Source organism: Apus apus, chromosome 3, assembly GCF_020740795.1.
Source record: "Apus apus isolate bApuApu2 chromosome 3, bApuApu2.pri.cur, whole genome shotgun sequence".
Classification (NCBI taxonomy): domain Eukaryota; kingdom Metazoa; phylum Chordata; class Aves; order Apodiformes; family Apodidae; genus Apus; species Apus apus.
This window is the reverse complement of record NC_067284.1, coordinates 101,039,906-101,056,794: the sequence shown is the minus strand read 5'-3', so window position 1 is coordinate 101,056,794 and position 16,889 is coordinate 101,039,906. Positions and strand designations below refer to the sequence as shown.

At 36.5% G+C, this 16,889-nt stretch overlaps 1 protein-coding gene across 5 annotated transcripts in view; it reads left to right on the top strand.

Moving 5' to 3' along the window:
* ADGRG6 (adhesion G protein-coupled receptor G6) overlaps positions 1–16,889 on the top strand; it is a 112,389-nt gene that overhangs the window by 72,677 nt on the left and 22,823 nt on the right. For all 5 annotated transcript variants that reach the window (XM_051615217.1, XM_051615221.1, XM_051615218.1 and 2 more), the window contains 8 exons: positions 3,612–3,754; positions 4,448–4,562; positions 6,463–6,524; positions 7,292–7,499; positions 7,988–8,153; positions 11,487–11,627; positions 15,450–15,566; positions 16,569–16,614. In XM_051615217.1, coding sequence (XP_051471177.1) covers positions 3,612–3,754; positions 4,448–4,562; positions 6,463–6,524; positions 7,292–7,499; positions 7,988–8,153; positions 11,487–11,627; positions 15,450–15,566; positions 16,569–16,614 — 998 coding nt within the window. The remainder of the gene's footprint in view (positions 1–3,611; positions 3,755–4,447; positions 4,563–6,462; positions 6,525–7,291; positions 7,500–7,987; positions 8,154–11,486; positions 11,628–15,449; positions 15,567–16,568; positions 16,615–16,889) is intronic.

Below are 16,889 nucleotides of genomic sequence, written 5' to 3'. Positions count from 1 at the left end.
CTGTCTGCTGCTCGTTTGTATTACATCTTATGCAATATTCACCTCTTTTTATGTCTGTCCACTTAATGTGAAGAAGTTAGTAGTGTTGACAGGTGACTTTGCTGGCCTACCTGTGCTGCCAGCAAGATTGGTAAAGAATGTAATGCTGACATCTTAAAACTTTTTAAAATATGCCAGAGTAGTTAGGAATTAAATACCCAAAATTTACATTCCCTAAGAACTTAGATGCTTTAAAAATTATTCTTTACATAGTTTAAATGAAATAACATAAACTATGAAAGGAAATTAATAGTGATTTGTTAAGCAGTTTGACAATCACACTAATTCAGTATTAATTCAGCCAGTCTGCTGAAACAAGAGGAGAAATATTCACTGCCAATTATCAACCACATATCTTCAGGTATGAGACAGTCTGTGCTGCACGGTTCGCAGGGTTTGTTAATCCTTCCTTCAGGTTCCTCGCATGGCGTAGCAGGGAGACCACAGCCCGTGTGAGGCACTCTGTCCTGGAATAGCTCTGAGTCACGCTGCTGGAGAAGAAAGCCGGCTTTGTGGTACATGCCGGGGCAGTGCAGGCAGCCCCACCACCTCCTGCGCCTCTGATGGGGATGCAGCTTTGTACACTCCTCTCACTGAGTCAGCTCAGCTCCACGGACCAGGACAGAGTGGGATAAACACCCATCTCCTGCTTTCCTGCTTGCTCCGGCTGTCACCACATCAGTCAAAGAGAAGAGAGGCATAAATACTTATCCCTGTTGTGTTTACCTAAACCACAGTCCATTTTCTTATATTGACAGTGATAATATAAGCAGTACAGGTTATTATAGGTGATGTGTAATTTGCAATTGATTACTGCTGTGAGAATCTATCTGCTATTATATGGCACACAATAAAAGATTTAAGGTTCGGCAGGGCTAATCCGGTGACACCAGAAGAGCATGGCAGCATTGCCATTTATTGGAGTGTAGGCCTAGTGTTTCCCAAATCAAAAATTATTTTGTTCTTCAGCACTAAATTGTTCTTGTTCTGGGATCTGAATGTGACAAAGGTGGAAGGAAGCACTCAGCTTCATATTGCGTCAGCTGTCAAGTTAAAAGGTATTATTTACTCAGGAAAGCTAGCATGAGTCATTCTGAAAAGTTTATAGAAATTGTTTCATCACAATATGGAACAGGCTCTTATTGCACAGTATACAGGACTTGTGCTCTTGAGAGTTTCTCAGAAAACAAATAACAAAGTGGTTTAACAGATTATTTTTATCAGTTCTTCATAATCAATGCTTTTCTCTATAATTGCTTTAGATAACTGTAACCAGTTCTACCTCATCTATCATTATTCATTCTGGTTTGTTGCCATTATCTCTCCACAGTTATGGATACTAAATATAACTTTGGTTAGTTGGGAGTCCTGCAATAAGCACCATAGTAGTAGCAGTGAGCATTCACTTATGACTTCTGCCTTGCAGCCAAAGTGCTGAGGTAGGGAGTGGCATCAGTGTATTAAGTTTTCCTCTTCTGAAGTAAAGGGAATAGATGAGTGAAGCCAAAAGCTTTTAGGAAAGATGGTTAAGTGCCAGGAGACTCTGGGGCTGAAGTGCTGGAGGGCTGGAGGATTTGGCAATCCTGTAGGCAATTTCCATGCTTCTGCTAAAAATAAATGCCATAATAAACTTGTGCCTCTTAATATATCTGAGCTATACAGCAAGAGCCTGCTGATGCAAAACCACCCTACTGAGGCTGTTGCCTTTTGTTAAACACTCCACAGAGATCAAAGGAATTATAGGAGGAACTCAGTATCTCTGGGAGAAGGGCAGGAGCAACCTGGCCAGAAATAGCTGGAATTTCTCTGCTAAAATACATCCATTGGAGAAAAAACAAGCCAAGCCAACAAGTAGTCACATTTTTTTCTTCAGTCAGGTCACTAGTAAAACAGCAGATGTGGCAAGAAAAAAATGTACTGGTGTTCAACAACAACAAAACCAACAAAAACCCTACCATCCAGGGACTGGGTTTATTTTATATTTCTTTACATTTGCAGCAGTGAAATGTGTGGAATATTTAGTTCACATTCATTATTTCTCAATGAGGTTTAGGCTTTGCTTTAATTTTTAATTTTGTTTTTCCCTGACTGAGAGGTTGTTTTCTGATGCTGCTTCTTTTAATGCCATTTCACTGAGAGTACTTCAGAAGTTTTGGCTGGAGTTACTCAGTTTTCAGAATTTTGTCTGACACAAAGAGGGTTAAATCTGCTATCTAAGAGCAACATCTGTACAGTAAGCTGCTCTAGAAAGAGCAACTCTGAGCAACTCTGAGCTGTCGTCATGGGAATGTCTTTCTGGAAGAATTTTGGGAATGAAGCCCTGGTCTGTCTAGGAAGGGGGTACCTCAAAACCCTACTAGCCCTTTCCCATATAGCCCCCTTGTACATTTTTCCTCCTACTCTTTTTCAAGTAGACCACAAGGTCCTTCAGCTCCCAGCTGCTTTCTTCCACTGGGGGCTGCTGGCGAAAGCAGCTGGGTTTGGTGTGTGCTTTGCTCACTGTATGTGTGCTGGCAGTGCTGCCACTTCCCAGGATGCCAGGAGCTGCTCACACACCATGAAGATCTGTCTTTATTCAGGCTGCTGAGCATCCAAGGGCAAGGGTAGATGAAGACAGCCGAAGCAGGCTTGCTTTTTCCTTTTTTCCACATTTTGGCTCCCGTGGAGATCCAACTTTCCATGTTTTGGTAGCATCACCTCCTACTAGCCAGAGCCAAGCAATACTTGGGTACTCTTGGGTATTCTCTTCTCCAACGTGTGTCTTCTGTGTCCCAGGAACAATTTTTTTGAGCTTTCTACTCTGGGCTTCTTTCCTGTGTCCTGCTAGAACTGCTTTTCTGTTCATTATTTCCCTTCCAGAAAATCTATGGTTTTGAACAAGGGTGGGACTGTTCTATTTCTCTCACAGGAAAGAGACTTGAGCACTTTGAACTACTTCTTATGCTGAAGAAAGTAGCAGTGGGCTACAGTACAAAACAGCTATTACTGCTCAAACTTGAATTAGTCATCTGAGCAACCAGACTTTCCTAATTAGGACCAAAAGATCCAGAAGTATGTCAGGGTGTTTTTCACTCCATCAAAATTAAGACATTTAGATGTTAGACGTCTGTTCTTTGTTAATCTTCTAGTCCTTCTCTGTAGTCAGTGGAGAGACAGACCCTCTGGAGGATGACTTGTCCCATCCTGACAAGTTTTGTCAGGTGTGATGAATGAGGTCTTAAGTTCCTAAGCCATCAGAAACCAGATTTTAAAATCTAATTAGGGCCTGTTTAGAACTCACAACTTTATGCTTTCATAATTTAATATCTTTCAAAGTAATCTAAATTTTCTGAAAACATTTCTTAGCCCTTTTGATGAGGTGATTTTTAACGGTAAGTAGAGGATGAAATTTCCCAACCATGCTTTCTTATCATAGCTCTATATATTAAAAAAAAAAAATTACAGATAAAGAGAAACATTGTCTTGGTGACACTGTTCCCTGCTCATAAAAGCAGAGTGTGTCAGATATTTTTATTTCCACACATTTGGCCTCTGCTGTTCTGACTCAAACACTCAGATGATTTTCCTTACAGTTTTGAAGTTTTGGCTCTTCTGGTTTATAATTCTACCAACAACATCAATTTAGAAGAGGAAGACATCCGACAGAAGCTCATAAATAATAATGGGACCATGGAAGGAGGATATAAGCTTCATACTGTGAATGTCAATCCAGTGGGTAAGTAGTTTTTAGCTTTGTTACACAACAGATTTTGTTTGCTTGTTCATAAATAAACATCTTCTGTGCTAAATAATCACACATTTTCAAATGGTGTGACTGTTCCAGATTTTATATTGTCACTTTAGGCCTTATTGTTCTACTAATCTCAGAAAACTGTGCTCAAGGTTCTTCTTTTAACACACACACAGTGCTGTCAAGATTGCTTTAGTCAGTATTTTGCTGATTCAAAGAGGCTGAGACAATTCCTTACAGATTCCCTAGCAGTTTGAGGATAAAGTATGATTTATAGCCAGAACTATAATGAGACATTTTGGACCTCCAAAGCCCCTCATGCCTGCTCCTCAACCCTATTGGTTTTGCTCCTGCCAGCTGCAGCCTTTAATCAATCTCCTTTTAGCTCTGATCTTTTCCCATTCAACTTTTTCCAGAGATTGCCTTTCCCTTGGGAGGGAGGAGTTGGGCATTGATGGAGTGCAAGTGAATGCAGCATGCAAGTTCAATCCTTTCCCTCAAGCAGCAGCAGTAGATGTTGTGCATCCCTCCATTATCACTACTTTACAGTTGATAACAAAGCATTTCATTTGAAGACAGCTTGGTGTGATAGACAGGTTGATTTGCAGATGACAAGAAATGGAAGACAATTAGATGAAGAAATTTACCATTAACACTGCTATATTTTTATTCTTACAGAAAAATGTTTAGCCGAAGAAAACCCTCCAAACTATTTTTGGCCAGATACCAGACCGACTGTGACCAACTTCACGTTATGCCATGGGAGCTCAGTTCAGACTGCATCAAGAACCTGGTAGGTGTTCAAATATCTGAGAAGCTGAGAGCTCTAAAGACAATTTTCTGGTTATATAGATAGTTTCACTTTATCCTCCATAGTGGTTGCTGTTGGCTGATACTGTGTTTCAGGAAGATTATTTCTGTACTGTGAAAGATTGTGTGTGTGCAGTAAGAGATGAATGTCATTGGTGAAGAAGAAGAAAGCTCATCTACAACTTCTGTAGGGCATATTGAGGCCCAAATTAGTACATGGTCAAAGTGACTATAAAAACAGCACCTTCTTACAAAATTAAGCTGCTTTCTTCAAGTCATGATACTTCTGTTACTGAAAACAAAGTTTCACATTTGCTACACTCCACTACTACTCTCTGGCTTGTGTAAGAATCTCTTAAGAAAATTCTATGAAGATGAGATCTGTATTTGGCTTAATCCAGAACCTCTCATCTGATTAAGGGAAAGTAAAAGAAATCCTGTGAAGCAAGCAATTTGCCAGTAATTAGTCATAATTAAAGACAACAATAATCTTATGCTTTAAAGATGAGAATTTATGGGTTTAAGGTTTAGGATAAATTTTCCCTAATGTACACTTTCTTTGTGAACATCTACAAATATTTCAACACTGTATCTTTATTTCCCATTTGTATAATGGGAATATTATTACTTCCTTTGATATATTACCAAAAAAACATGGCTCTGATCTCCTTTGAATGCCTTGAGCATGGCTATGATGATGCAATGTTAGTCTATTTCTTCGGTATTTAAGATGATCACCATTGAATGCAATATAGTAGTCTTCTCCGCCCAGATTGCATCTGGAACATTTTCTGAGAAGACCAGATCTTTTACTTTTTGAAAACAGTATGGCAACATGGATATGAATCAGCTTTGAGGTTCTGTGCCAAACAGGAAAGAAACCAGCATCATATTTAACTAAGTCACTTCCTCAGCCTCTTAATCTTGTACAAGAACTCCTGGATTCTGATAGACCAACTTTTGTTGTACAGTGAGTAGTGCAGAAGTGAAATTGTTTTTATATCAGAGCCTCAAAATCATTAAAAATTAAAGCATTTAGCCTTTGGTGCCTCAGTAGTGGTTATGTTTATTGTTCATTTGTGTTCTATATAATACAATTGCTTCTCTGTGTACAGCACTTTTCATTAAAAAACCCCACTGAGTTGTGCACTGTGTTTTGCTTTCCTTGCCTCTGCCTCTTCTACCTTTTCCCAGTATGAAGCACAGATGGAATGTGTTTAGAGAGAAGAGAAACCTCTTCTACTGATCTTTTCTAGTCCTGTGCATGTCATAGTAGAAGGTTGCCTTCTGCTGTGCTTCTACTGATCAACTGGGGAATAATTTTATTCTATTCTGTACTGAGTTAAGGATAACTTTTTCCCATTCTCTGTCCTGCCTTTGTCATGCTACTAGAACATGAATGTCTTTAAAAAAAAACTGAGAAAAACTGTGATTAATTTTGGATGTAGCATTTTACAGTATTTTGCTATAGTAAGGCTTTCTAAAAAAGCATTTTGTAAAAAAAGTAATTTTTTTATTTGCCCCTCATCAAAGGGAAATTATAGAAACAGCATCTGATTTGGTCATAATAGGGGCATAGTAGTTTGTATCAACATTTGGGTCTTCCCTGAAATACAGGGCCAAAATTTCCGTTGATGCATTTTATCAACTCACTATAGGAATCACCTGGGAATTTGTCCAAAAGAAATAGGGTTTCTCTCAGCACTGTCACTTAATTGATCACATATTTGCACTGTCATATTTCATTTCACTAGGGGCCATGTTGCTAGGAAAATTGTGAATTCAGAAAAGCGGAACACTCTGACATCTACAAAGGAATTATGAAACATTTACATATTTTCACTATTGTATTTCATGTGAATGTTGTATTTTTTCCTCTTTAGCTATTTGGGATTGCAGAATTATACATCATACTGGGGCCAGCCTGATCTTAGAAATTGCACAGGTAGGTATATTAATTTTGGTCTTTGGCTAAAAGAGTAGTTTTATAGACTTTCATTACTGCTTACTATAAGATTACATTAAGGAGGAATACCTTCCTACTTTATGCTAAGTTTTTTACAGTCTTTCTAAAAAATCAGTGCAAAGTAAATATTTTAATTCTGGGGAAGTGCACCAATTTGAATTCCTTCCACCTATGAAATGCTCTGGATACCAATTAATGTAATAAATCAAACTCATCAGGTAATTTAAGCAAGAATAGAGACAGGTGGTAGCTTGCCTCAATTTGACACTCAGTTTCAGACAAATTTTTAAATATTTCCGATGCCTGTATGTGCCAGTGGAAAGACTTCCACTCTCTTCACTAAGCTTATAATCAGACGTTTCCAGATTTATTTGCAAAATACCCCTAGATGTCTTTCTGGCCTTAAAGGAGTAATAACATAAATTGACAGCAATTTGATGGCCCCTTTTTTATTGTCAGAGCTAGTGAAGAGAATGATACTCTCATAAGTAATTCAGAGCACCTACAATAAGCTCCTGTTCTGAAGTTATTTCTTGGAGAAGCCTCTTTGTCTTTCTGCACTGAGAGAGGGGCCTTGGGGAACCTGGCCACCTACCTTAGTTGATTCAGTACTTGGAGTCAGGCTATATGAAAACATCATTTCATGTGAGAAGCCATGTACAGCAGGACTGATATGCATTATTTTATAATTTATCATTATTATTTTTTGTGCAATATTTTACTTCATTTTACGTATACAATTACAGAAAATGCAGCAGATATAGCCAATCACCTTCTGAATCTCACTGGTGAAGGGCAGCAGCTAACCTCAGACAAAGTAAATGATGTTGTGCAGAAGCTCAAAAAAATTGTGAACGATGAAGAAATTGATGAATCCCTGGGTTCTACTGTGGTGACAATTTTTTCCAATATTCTAACCAGTTCAGACAGTGTATTGGCAGCATCATCTTCAGAGTAAGTATTTCTGCATATGAGATAAACTTCTGAGAGCAAGCTGCAAGGTTGGAATGATTCGTCCTTCCATATGTAGATAAACAATTGTAGCACAAAAATAAAACTTTTCTGATTTCCATCAAAAACAGGTTTCCAAATTAGATATACAAATATTTCTTCTTGTACTAAATTTAATGTACATGACAAAGATATAGTATTTGGATGGAAGTCTCCTGATAAATGACACAGTGTAGACTCAAGTACTGTTGGAAAATTATTTCAGGAGTAGTGAAATGTAGTCACATAATTTCTGTCAATCAAAAGTTTTTGTTTGCAACAGAGATGCATAAATTTACAGTGTGACAATCTCCTTGTGAATACAAAGATGGGCGATAGAAACATAGTCAATAGTATGAGGATCATCTTAAACATAGAGAACATACAGAAAACATAGTTGTTGGGGTTTTTTTTCTCCATTCAGTTTTTAGAGTAATTATTTCTGTTTTTAGAGCTCTAAAAACTATTGATGCCTTGGCTTTAAAGATCCATTTCACTGGACCATCAATGAGTATATCAACACGAAACCTTGCACTTGGAGTGTCTTCTGTAAACTCAACCTCCTTCAAAGGTGGTTCTTTCAGTGTCAGTCCACAGAACAATGCTTCTGATTTCCAGGTACGGAACAAGCAGTTGTATTTAAAGGTGAAATGTGCATGTTGTTCCAAATGTGTTTACTGTAGTTCCTTTAAAACCACTTACAACTCCCAGTTCTCCCGTACTTTCTATTTCCTTTTTCCTGCAATCATCCAAACAGATTAATGTAGTATTTCCTTGAGTGACAGGAAACTCAGATAAATTCATATTCCATAAGGTTGAAAAGTAATTTGCTTACAAATCCGGAGGAGACTTTATCCTTTTTAGTTATGTTTTGTTTTTTTGTTTTGTTTTGTTTTACTAATGGAAAGGGAAAATAGCATTTAACAGTCTGTTTTATTACCCATTGTACACTAGCTACCCAACCCCATTGATGCATTTCAGCTTTAGAATAAGACACATGAATGTAGGTATCTTCGTGTAGATTTCTACAGGTACAATATTTCTTCAACTTTTCAGTACAGTTTAAACACCTACTGCTAACAGAGACCTAAGGCTGATCCAGATGTGCACATGTAAGTGGCTTGTGCCATTTGGGATGTCAGAGGTGGTTCAAGATATTCATGTGGTTTGACCAGCCTATCCATGAAAAATAAACACAGATCACTCAAAATGCAAAATGGTCTCCAATTCTACAGTATCTATCTATACAGGCTGCTATAGTTGAGATATTTGTCATCACCTCAAAAATATTTTTCTTCTTTTTTTTCACTAATAGAAAAGCTCAGACATCTAAAAGCTATGAAATAGCATTTGAGATGCACATGAGCACTTCTTGGGGTATTCCAAAGGTTCTGTTGAAATCAGTAACAATGAGGTGCCCAGGCTTTTTGAATTATGCTATGTGCCTGTCTGCATCTTAATGCATCTAAAAGTTTTTTAAAATGTAGTTCAAAGTATTGTTTTATGCAAGAAGTCTCTGACAGAGGTAATGTAATCTCAGTTTCCTAAAAGTCTAACCATTCACATACAGTGAGCGTCACTTGGAGAAACATATATAAAAGATTTAAAAAAGAAAAGAAAAAGAAAAAGCCTACTATTTATAGAATCATAGAACTATTCAGGTTGGAAAAGACCCTTTGGATCACCCAGTCCAACTATCGTCCCTACTCTACAAAATTCTCCCCTAAACCATATTCACCAACACCACATCCAAATGATCCTATTGTTTAGGCCAGAGGAACTAAATCAGAGTCCAAGCAAAACATGGCATTATAAAAACAGTTAAAGACTAGTAACTAGATTATAATCATCTTATGGAACCAAATTAGTTCCCACTGAAAACTGGAAGACAACAACCATAATAAACATCTGATAATTTTATAAAGTACTATGTACTGTAAAAATCAAAACCAGTAATGAAGACAGTGCTATAAAAAGTAGTATATAGATTTTGGATCAAAATTCAAACTCTGGTTTAAATAGATACAAATTGATATAATGTAATTGAGTTTTCGCATATTTATGCTCATAGATGTTTTGCTGAAATTTCTTTTAATCAATTTTACTATATATTTTTTATGATTGTGAATCTACATTTGTTTAGCTCTCTTATTAATGAAGCTCAATAGCTGATTATTCTTTGAGGTTCTCCTCCAGATTTCATTCTGTGTTTATGGAAAAAGAAAAGGAAAAATTCTGAAGTCAGGTTTGAGATGTTCACATGCATAATAAGAATCAACATCTGTGGCTTGAGGACATCCAGGAATTTTCTTACGCTGGAATCATTTATTACAGCACTGTCTAAACAATCATAAAATCCAAACTCTGACAAATTATTTGTAATGTTCCTATTGGAATATGAATTTGTTCTTAAACATTTACATTTCCAACACCTGATTGAGAATTCTTAGCATCCTTCCTACCAGAAAATCTGCAGCAGCTGTGTGGTCACTGTTTATATTTTCCATGCCTATCAGGAAATATATTTGCTATCCTTGCTGGATGGTGATTCCCTTGTGAAAGCCCGGGTTTTTCACCAATGATGTGATAATCTATCCCAGGCTCATCAGGGAGCATTAAACTCTTCAAGCTCTATGTCAGAATATTTCCAGATTTTATTTCATATTTTTTTTCTTAAAGTAGGTATCAAGCAAAAGTATCCATGGCAATTTGGAAAGATTCGAATTCAGTCCACTGTGTCTTTATGTTTCTTGCCAAACCTTTGACTAAGCTAGATTTTGGTGATTCATATTATTCAATTGTTCCTGTAATGTATCCATACTTCTTTATTGAAGCCTCCTCCACTGTATTTGCAGACAATACCAAATGGGACGTCTTTATCACACACACAGACTTTCTGTTTAATGTGGCAGAATTATCCTTTGAAAACCTTTTATTCAACTGCATTTAGCCCTGTCAGGAGATACCTATAAACCACTTCTTACTAATTTCCAAGGGTGCCATTTATTCACAGTAAATCGTGAAAAATTAGAAGTTAAGCAAATCTGTCAGTGGCCTAAGGCTAATGGTTCTTTTAGGATCATACGGTGGATAATGAGAAGTATAAATACATTACCAAATTGCCTCTGGAGAAGTCAAGAATGTGAGTTTCCGTAACGCACAATAGAATTCTTGAACAGTTTTATTACAGAGCCACGGTGGGATGGCTTGCTCCCCTTCCTTTGATAGGTAGGGTGGCACACCCTGAGTCTGCCATGGTGGGAGAGCATGCAGTCATAGAAGTGTTTACTGGTAGATAATGAAATGCAAGTTTGCATCCTCATTTGTTTCCTGCTCACTTCTTACATTCCTGTGCCATGGACACCTTTCAGCTGTCTGACACATTGCCAGTATTTATAAAGCTTATATTGATGGCAGAAAAAGTCTTTTTTGTGCTACATAGCATGATAAATATAGATAGGTAACACTAATAATTATTTTCAAATCTCCCTTCTGTAACAGAGAAACTAGAAAAGGTCATAAGATAATTAGTTCAGATGTGCAGATCAAACCAAATAATAAAAATCAAGAATGAAGGATTCAGAACATATTTTTCAGTTCTCAACATTGCTGGGTATGAGGAAAAGTATATTGAAGGCTACTGAATGTTATTATGTCTGCCATTATTGCCATCTTTTATTTCCAAATCATCATTATAACAGTGTTTGTTAGATTGTTTGTTTTGCCTAATACCTTCCTGTAGCACAAGTCTGGTCTCATGCTGGAAGGGTGGGAAAATGCCCTTAGCCTTTTATTTATTTATTGCATCAGCTTTTACATAGGTACAGGGCATATTAGCGTTCATTGGTTCTAGTCCCACATTTAGATATTTTTGTGTTAGGGTGTGAGCCCAGTTGTGGACAGTGGATGGTTTGGGTTTTGTTTAAACATGTGCTTCTTTTTATTTAACAGATAGATTTTGACAAGGATCAGACAAATGCCATCGCTTCTGTTGTTCTGCCACCAAGTTTACTGAATAATTTAAGTCAAGAGGAGTCTGAAGTTATATCCAGGGCTCAGTTTACTTTCTTCAATAAAAACGGTCTTTTTCAGGTAAGCTTTAATATGTTTAAAGTTGTTTCAGTGAAGTGAGTCGAAGGCAGCTGCCAGAAGATTTGTGTAGTGGAATCATTTCACAGCATCTTACGAGTTAGAGGAATGAGAAGGTGGTAGCAGGTGTAGGAACTAGAGACAGTGTTATGTTCAGAGTGACAAAATGGCTGAAGTGCCCAAGTGAAACTGAAGTCAGTGATTTGACTACAAATTCCTGTCAGATATGAGATAAACTTTTTCTCAGGGTAATCTGTAGGAAACCAGATCCCAGTTGCCTGTATTCAAAGTAAAGCAGCAAGGCCTCTTAAAGGGCATAACTTTTATTAAAATGCATTCATATAGGTCCTTGATGTTCAGTGGAGCCAGGTTCTTCTCTTTCAGAAGGGAATTTAGCCTAAACACTGCCAAGTGCTCTTTCTTTCTCTCTTCCTTAAAGAGTTGTTTGGCACTAACATCTGGCTGACTACTGACATTCAGTTGGAATGAAAAAACATTTGTTTTTATACATACTATTCTTCTTTTCCTATGTGTGTTCTCATAAGCCAACCATGTTTTAAAATGGACTAAGTGTAACAATACTTGCACCTAAAAACTGAAGGGACACAAGAAGGTTGATTTTTTTTCTCCTTTGGGTCCCATCTCACGGTAATTATGAATAGTTCCTGCATGATAGATGCAAAAAAAAATAAATTAGGAGGAGTTTGCAGCTTGAAAATAGCAACCAAAACCATACCTAGTTTGAAAAAAAAAAAAAAAAAGGTAATTAAGAAGGGAACATTGTTTCATAGTGAACTCTAGCCTGAGACTCAGAGGATTTGTGTTTGTTTTCCCATTAGTATTTCAAGTGACCTTTGGCTCTTGAGCATCCGCAGAACTCCTTAGTATTGTATTGTCCCTATATTATCGTTTTTATTGGCAGTGTATCCAGATTCTTCAGATAGTCTAGGCAAGAAAATGCCCGTGACCCTCAGCTGCCTTCTGAAATACGTCCCAAAGTATCTTTAACTATTTAAAATAGTATTTGTTTTATGTCTGCTTCTGAGAAAAACAGGATGGATATATTTAATAAAGAAATCAGAAGAATACAGATGTAGGCTTGTCATATTGGCATAAAATCATATAAAATCAGAATGTGCCCTTTAATGGTGCTAGAATGTGCTTCTGTGGGATACTTAGTAAGTCAATAAAATGCAAAAAAACAGGAAAACTCACATTTAAATTTGCAACTAAAATACCTTCCATTTTTTGCTTCTTTTTCAAAGTATTAATAGGTAACATGTTCAACACAATTAATTAAAAATGTGTAAAATTCACAGTTTCTAAAGTCTCAAATTAAAGCAAGTCTGAAAAATGAATAAATAAAAGCTAAAAATAAAGCCTAAAAATAGATCCACATGCCATCTCAAACTCAATAACTTTATGCTTTGTATAAAAATATTTAATAAATACCTTTATTTCAATAGCAATTTAGAAAATGCCACTGCTATCAGCTGTATTTCTTATAATCATTCAACATAACAGTGAAACATCATACTTTACAGCACTAGAAGGTTTTTTTTTAATTGCAATTGAGAGAATGCTAGTGCATTTCATCTTGTCATTCATTAAAATCTGATAGTTACATTACTTAGAACACTATATGAAAAATGATGTAAGCTATTCAGGGCAGGTGTGTTCAATGTATACACCTGTGCCTGAACTGTTGTCCATGAGTTGCCTTCAAAGCCAGTTGATGGAAAAAAACTGGACACCATTAAGGTGTGACACATCTCATCCTAGTGGCAGCGTACGCATCAGTTTTCTAAACAAAGGAGCGTATAGGATCACAGTGCAGTTTGAGGCACCCCAAGGTACAAAGGTACCACTGGCTGGCAGACCTGACAAGGAACCTGTAAGAGATGTAAGATCTGCAGTAGAAGCTGGAGACTGGGCAGGATATCTTAAAGCCTCTAAAATGGATATTTATTTTTAGGGAACCCATATTTGACCTAGATATATAGAACAGGTAAATTTGATTATGCCCTGGATGTGCCAGCTTCCTTTCATTGACTATGTTAAGAAACCGTACACTGGGTACTTCAATTCTAGACATCTTTTTACATACCAGAGAATCACAGAATGGTTTGAATCAGAAGGGGTCTTAAAGATTATCTAGTTCCAACCCCCCTGCATGGGCAGGGACACCTCCCACTAGACCAGGTTTCGCAAAGCCCCATCCAACCTGGCCTTGAACACTTCCAGGCAAGAGGCATCCAGAGCTTCTCTAAAGTTACATTGAAAGGATCATACTGAGTTCTGAGGCCATGAAAATAATGTGCAATATTATAAATAAGTAATTGCAATGATTGCCTAGACTAGACCAGATTGCCATTATTGACACTAGCCTCAGCATTGCTTAAGTTTATACCTCTATATATTTTATTAGCCAAAACCTGAGTTGAGCTGAATAAGCAGTTATCTGTACTTTACTTTAATGCAGAGTTTATTTCTATTCCTTGCTAAGGAGAAGTAAAAATATATATAAATTGCCTTCCCTACTGAGACAATCTGAAATTTCCTTCTAGGTTTTTTTTTTAATCTGCTAGAGACAGAATCCACTGAAACCCATAGAAATCTGTCCAAAGGCTTTTATAGACTGGGTCAGATGTTGAAATTTAGGTGGCAGTCAAGAGGTTTTCTCTTAATTGAATGCTTAAGAACTGTCTAGAAATCTGCATTTTCATTCCTCTGCCATTTTTAAGTTTTTAGGGAATTATGTCACAAAGCTGCAATATAATCTGAAATACTATGTATGAAAACTCTTGGATGTGTTCTTAAGAAATGAAATATTCTTCTCAGGATAATAAGCACTTAGTAACTGAAATTATTCTGTCTCTCATGAGTAGTGGGATCCCGTGAGCCCAGTGCTGAGCAGATAGCTGATGTCTTCTCAGGCTAACAAAACCCTAGACTAAATGAAGCAGGAGGCTTTCAGTTTGGCAGCCCAGATTTTTCAAGGGAAAAAGAGTGACCATAGGCTTCATTTGACCTAAGGTCTGCTGCACGCAGTGATCAAGCTTCCTAGCTTCCCAGAAGGCCAACCAGGCGTGTAACCATGCAGGTTTCAATGAAAGCTCCTTAAAAGAAAAAAATATTTCCAAAGCACTTCCATTCTAATACATCATTAGTTTCCAAGGAAAACTTCTGTTTTGAAAAATTCTCAGCCTGGTAGTTTTTCTTTCCAGGTTAGAAATGACATTGCTCACTGATAAAGTCAATCTTCTATTTAAATTTCCATCAAATAAGACCTTGTAGAAAATACTATAGCCTGCAGCACGTGTCATGGCTTTGAATTTGTTAACTACTTCTTAATCATTCATTGTAAGATGGAGGATGATTTAGCAACTATAAACAGAAAACAGGTTATTTTCCAAAGACTTTACATCTAGTAAAAAGGATAGCGTCAACAATAAGATAAGAAAGCTAGTTCATTCTTGTTTAGGGAAATGAGCTAATCATATCATGGGTTGTTATCTGCTACATTGTTTGAGTTATAATTTTGTTTGCATCAGACATAATGATTAAAAGGAGAATTTATGCCTTCTAACCTCTCTCTGTAATTGTGCCTATATACTTTTATGACCATAAGGGAAATAGGGAAACTTACATGAGGCAAACCCATAATTTGATTTTTTAAACAGTGTTCTTACATTGCGTGATCAAAACTTTAGAAATGCTGACAATTTATTTTTTCTGGCACGCTGCAAAAATTAAACTGTGTACTCTGGCTTTTATGCTATATGCTGCGTAAGCATTTATTGTATTTTTACGAACCTTTCAAAGGATGCAGAAAGTCCTGCCAATTTGACCAGTTTTGTGGTGGCATGCAGTATTGGAAACATAACCATTCAGGATCTTCAGGATTATGTGAAGATTACAATTAAACATACCAAAATTCAGGTAAGATGAGAATGACTATTCAGAGGAACAGGAATGCAGATTATATGTAGTAAAGGCTGAGTGTATAGCCTGAGTGATTTGGATGGGTTTTGAGTAAGATCATAAACTCAAATGGAAATAAAAACTCTAGAAGAAAAGCAAGTAGGCAAAAAGTAAAAACAAATAATCTTTCCCATTCTCACACATTTCTACTCCATTCACAATCTAACATTTATCTGAAAGACTGTTGATTCTGCCACTCAGAGGCAATATCCATGCCAATAATAAGGCAAAATCTCTCTTCATGACCATTTTCATGACCAGAGACATGATTTATTACACTGGAACTTTAGAATGACTTAAATTCTTTGCTTTAGTAATAGTTGGCCAAATTATTTTGTGGGTATGTGGTTTCCAGCAAAAGAAGAATGTACAGAACCAAGATATTAAAAATTACTACAATTAATTTAGGGAAATATGGGCCAAATACAACCTTTAGGCTGTTTCATTTTAAAAACAGGAGCTTGACTCTGTTCTCTGACATGTTGTCAGTAGCTACTCCAAAAGAGACAACAGCAGTAGAGACATTAAGAAAGAAGATGCTAAAATGTAATACTGAAGTATATTGTTTATGTAATGAGAACCTGGTTCGTAATTGTCACAGTTCAATTGACTTCACCTTACACTTCATTATAATAATTGTTTTAAAGTCACACAAAACAACCTTCACATTAGGCTCTGTAAAGGCATCATACTCATGGATAACTTCAGTGAGACAATAAAACTTCATTATTCTGAGGATGTGGAAAAGGAACAGTGCAGAAGTGCTCTAGATTTTATAATCTGCTCAGATCCGTCTTTCTACTTATTTTACATTTAGACAAAGTTTCAGTATTCCATATAATATTTAATCTTCTGCTTATTAAGTAAAAAGATATCTAATAAAATATTTTTTGTAAATGTATATGTTGATGAGATTTATGTCTGAAGAGGTATAAAAGGTCTACTTTAATGTGTTCTTAGGAAGATCCTAAGCCTACTTGTGTCTTCTGGGATATGAATAAAAATGGTAAGTTTAAAAATACTGTAATTTCTTTTATGTGGGGAATAAAGTTGTCTAGGTTTTAAAATCAGTTACAGTCCTGGCTTTTCTTCCTTCTTAATCAGTCCTTGCAGAATTAGGTGAAATCTTTAGACTGTAACATTTCTGGTTAGTAAGGTCACTTGTAGTGGCAGATGTTAAATACTCTTACTAAAAGTTTTGTATGGAAAATTAGTTAACATTTTAAATTTGTTAATCAATTTTCTCTAGCTTTCTGTATCTGATAGCAGCTTTTCACTGAT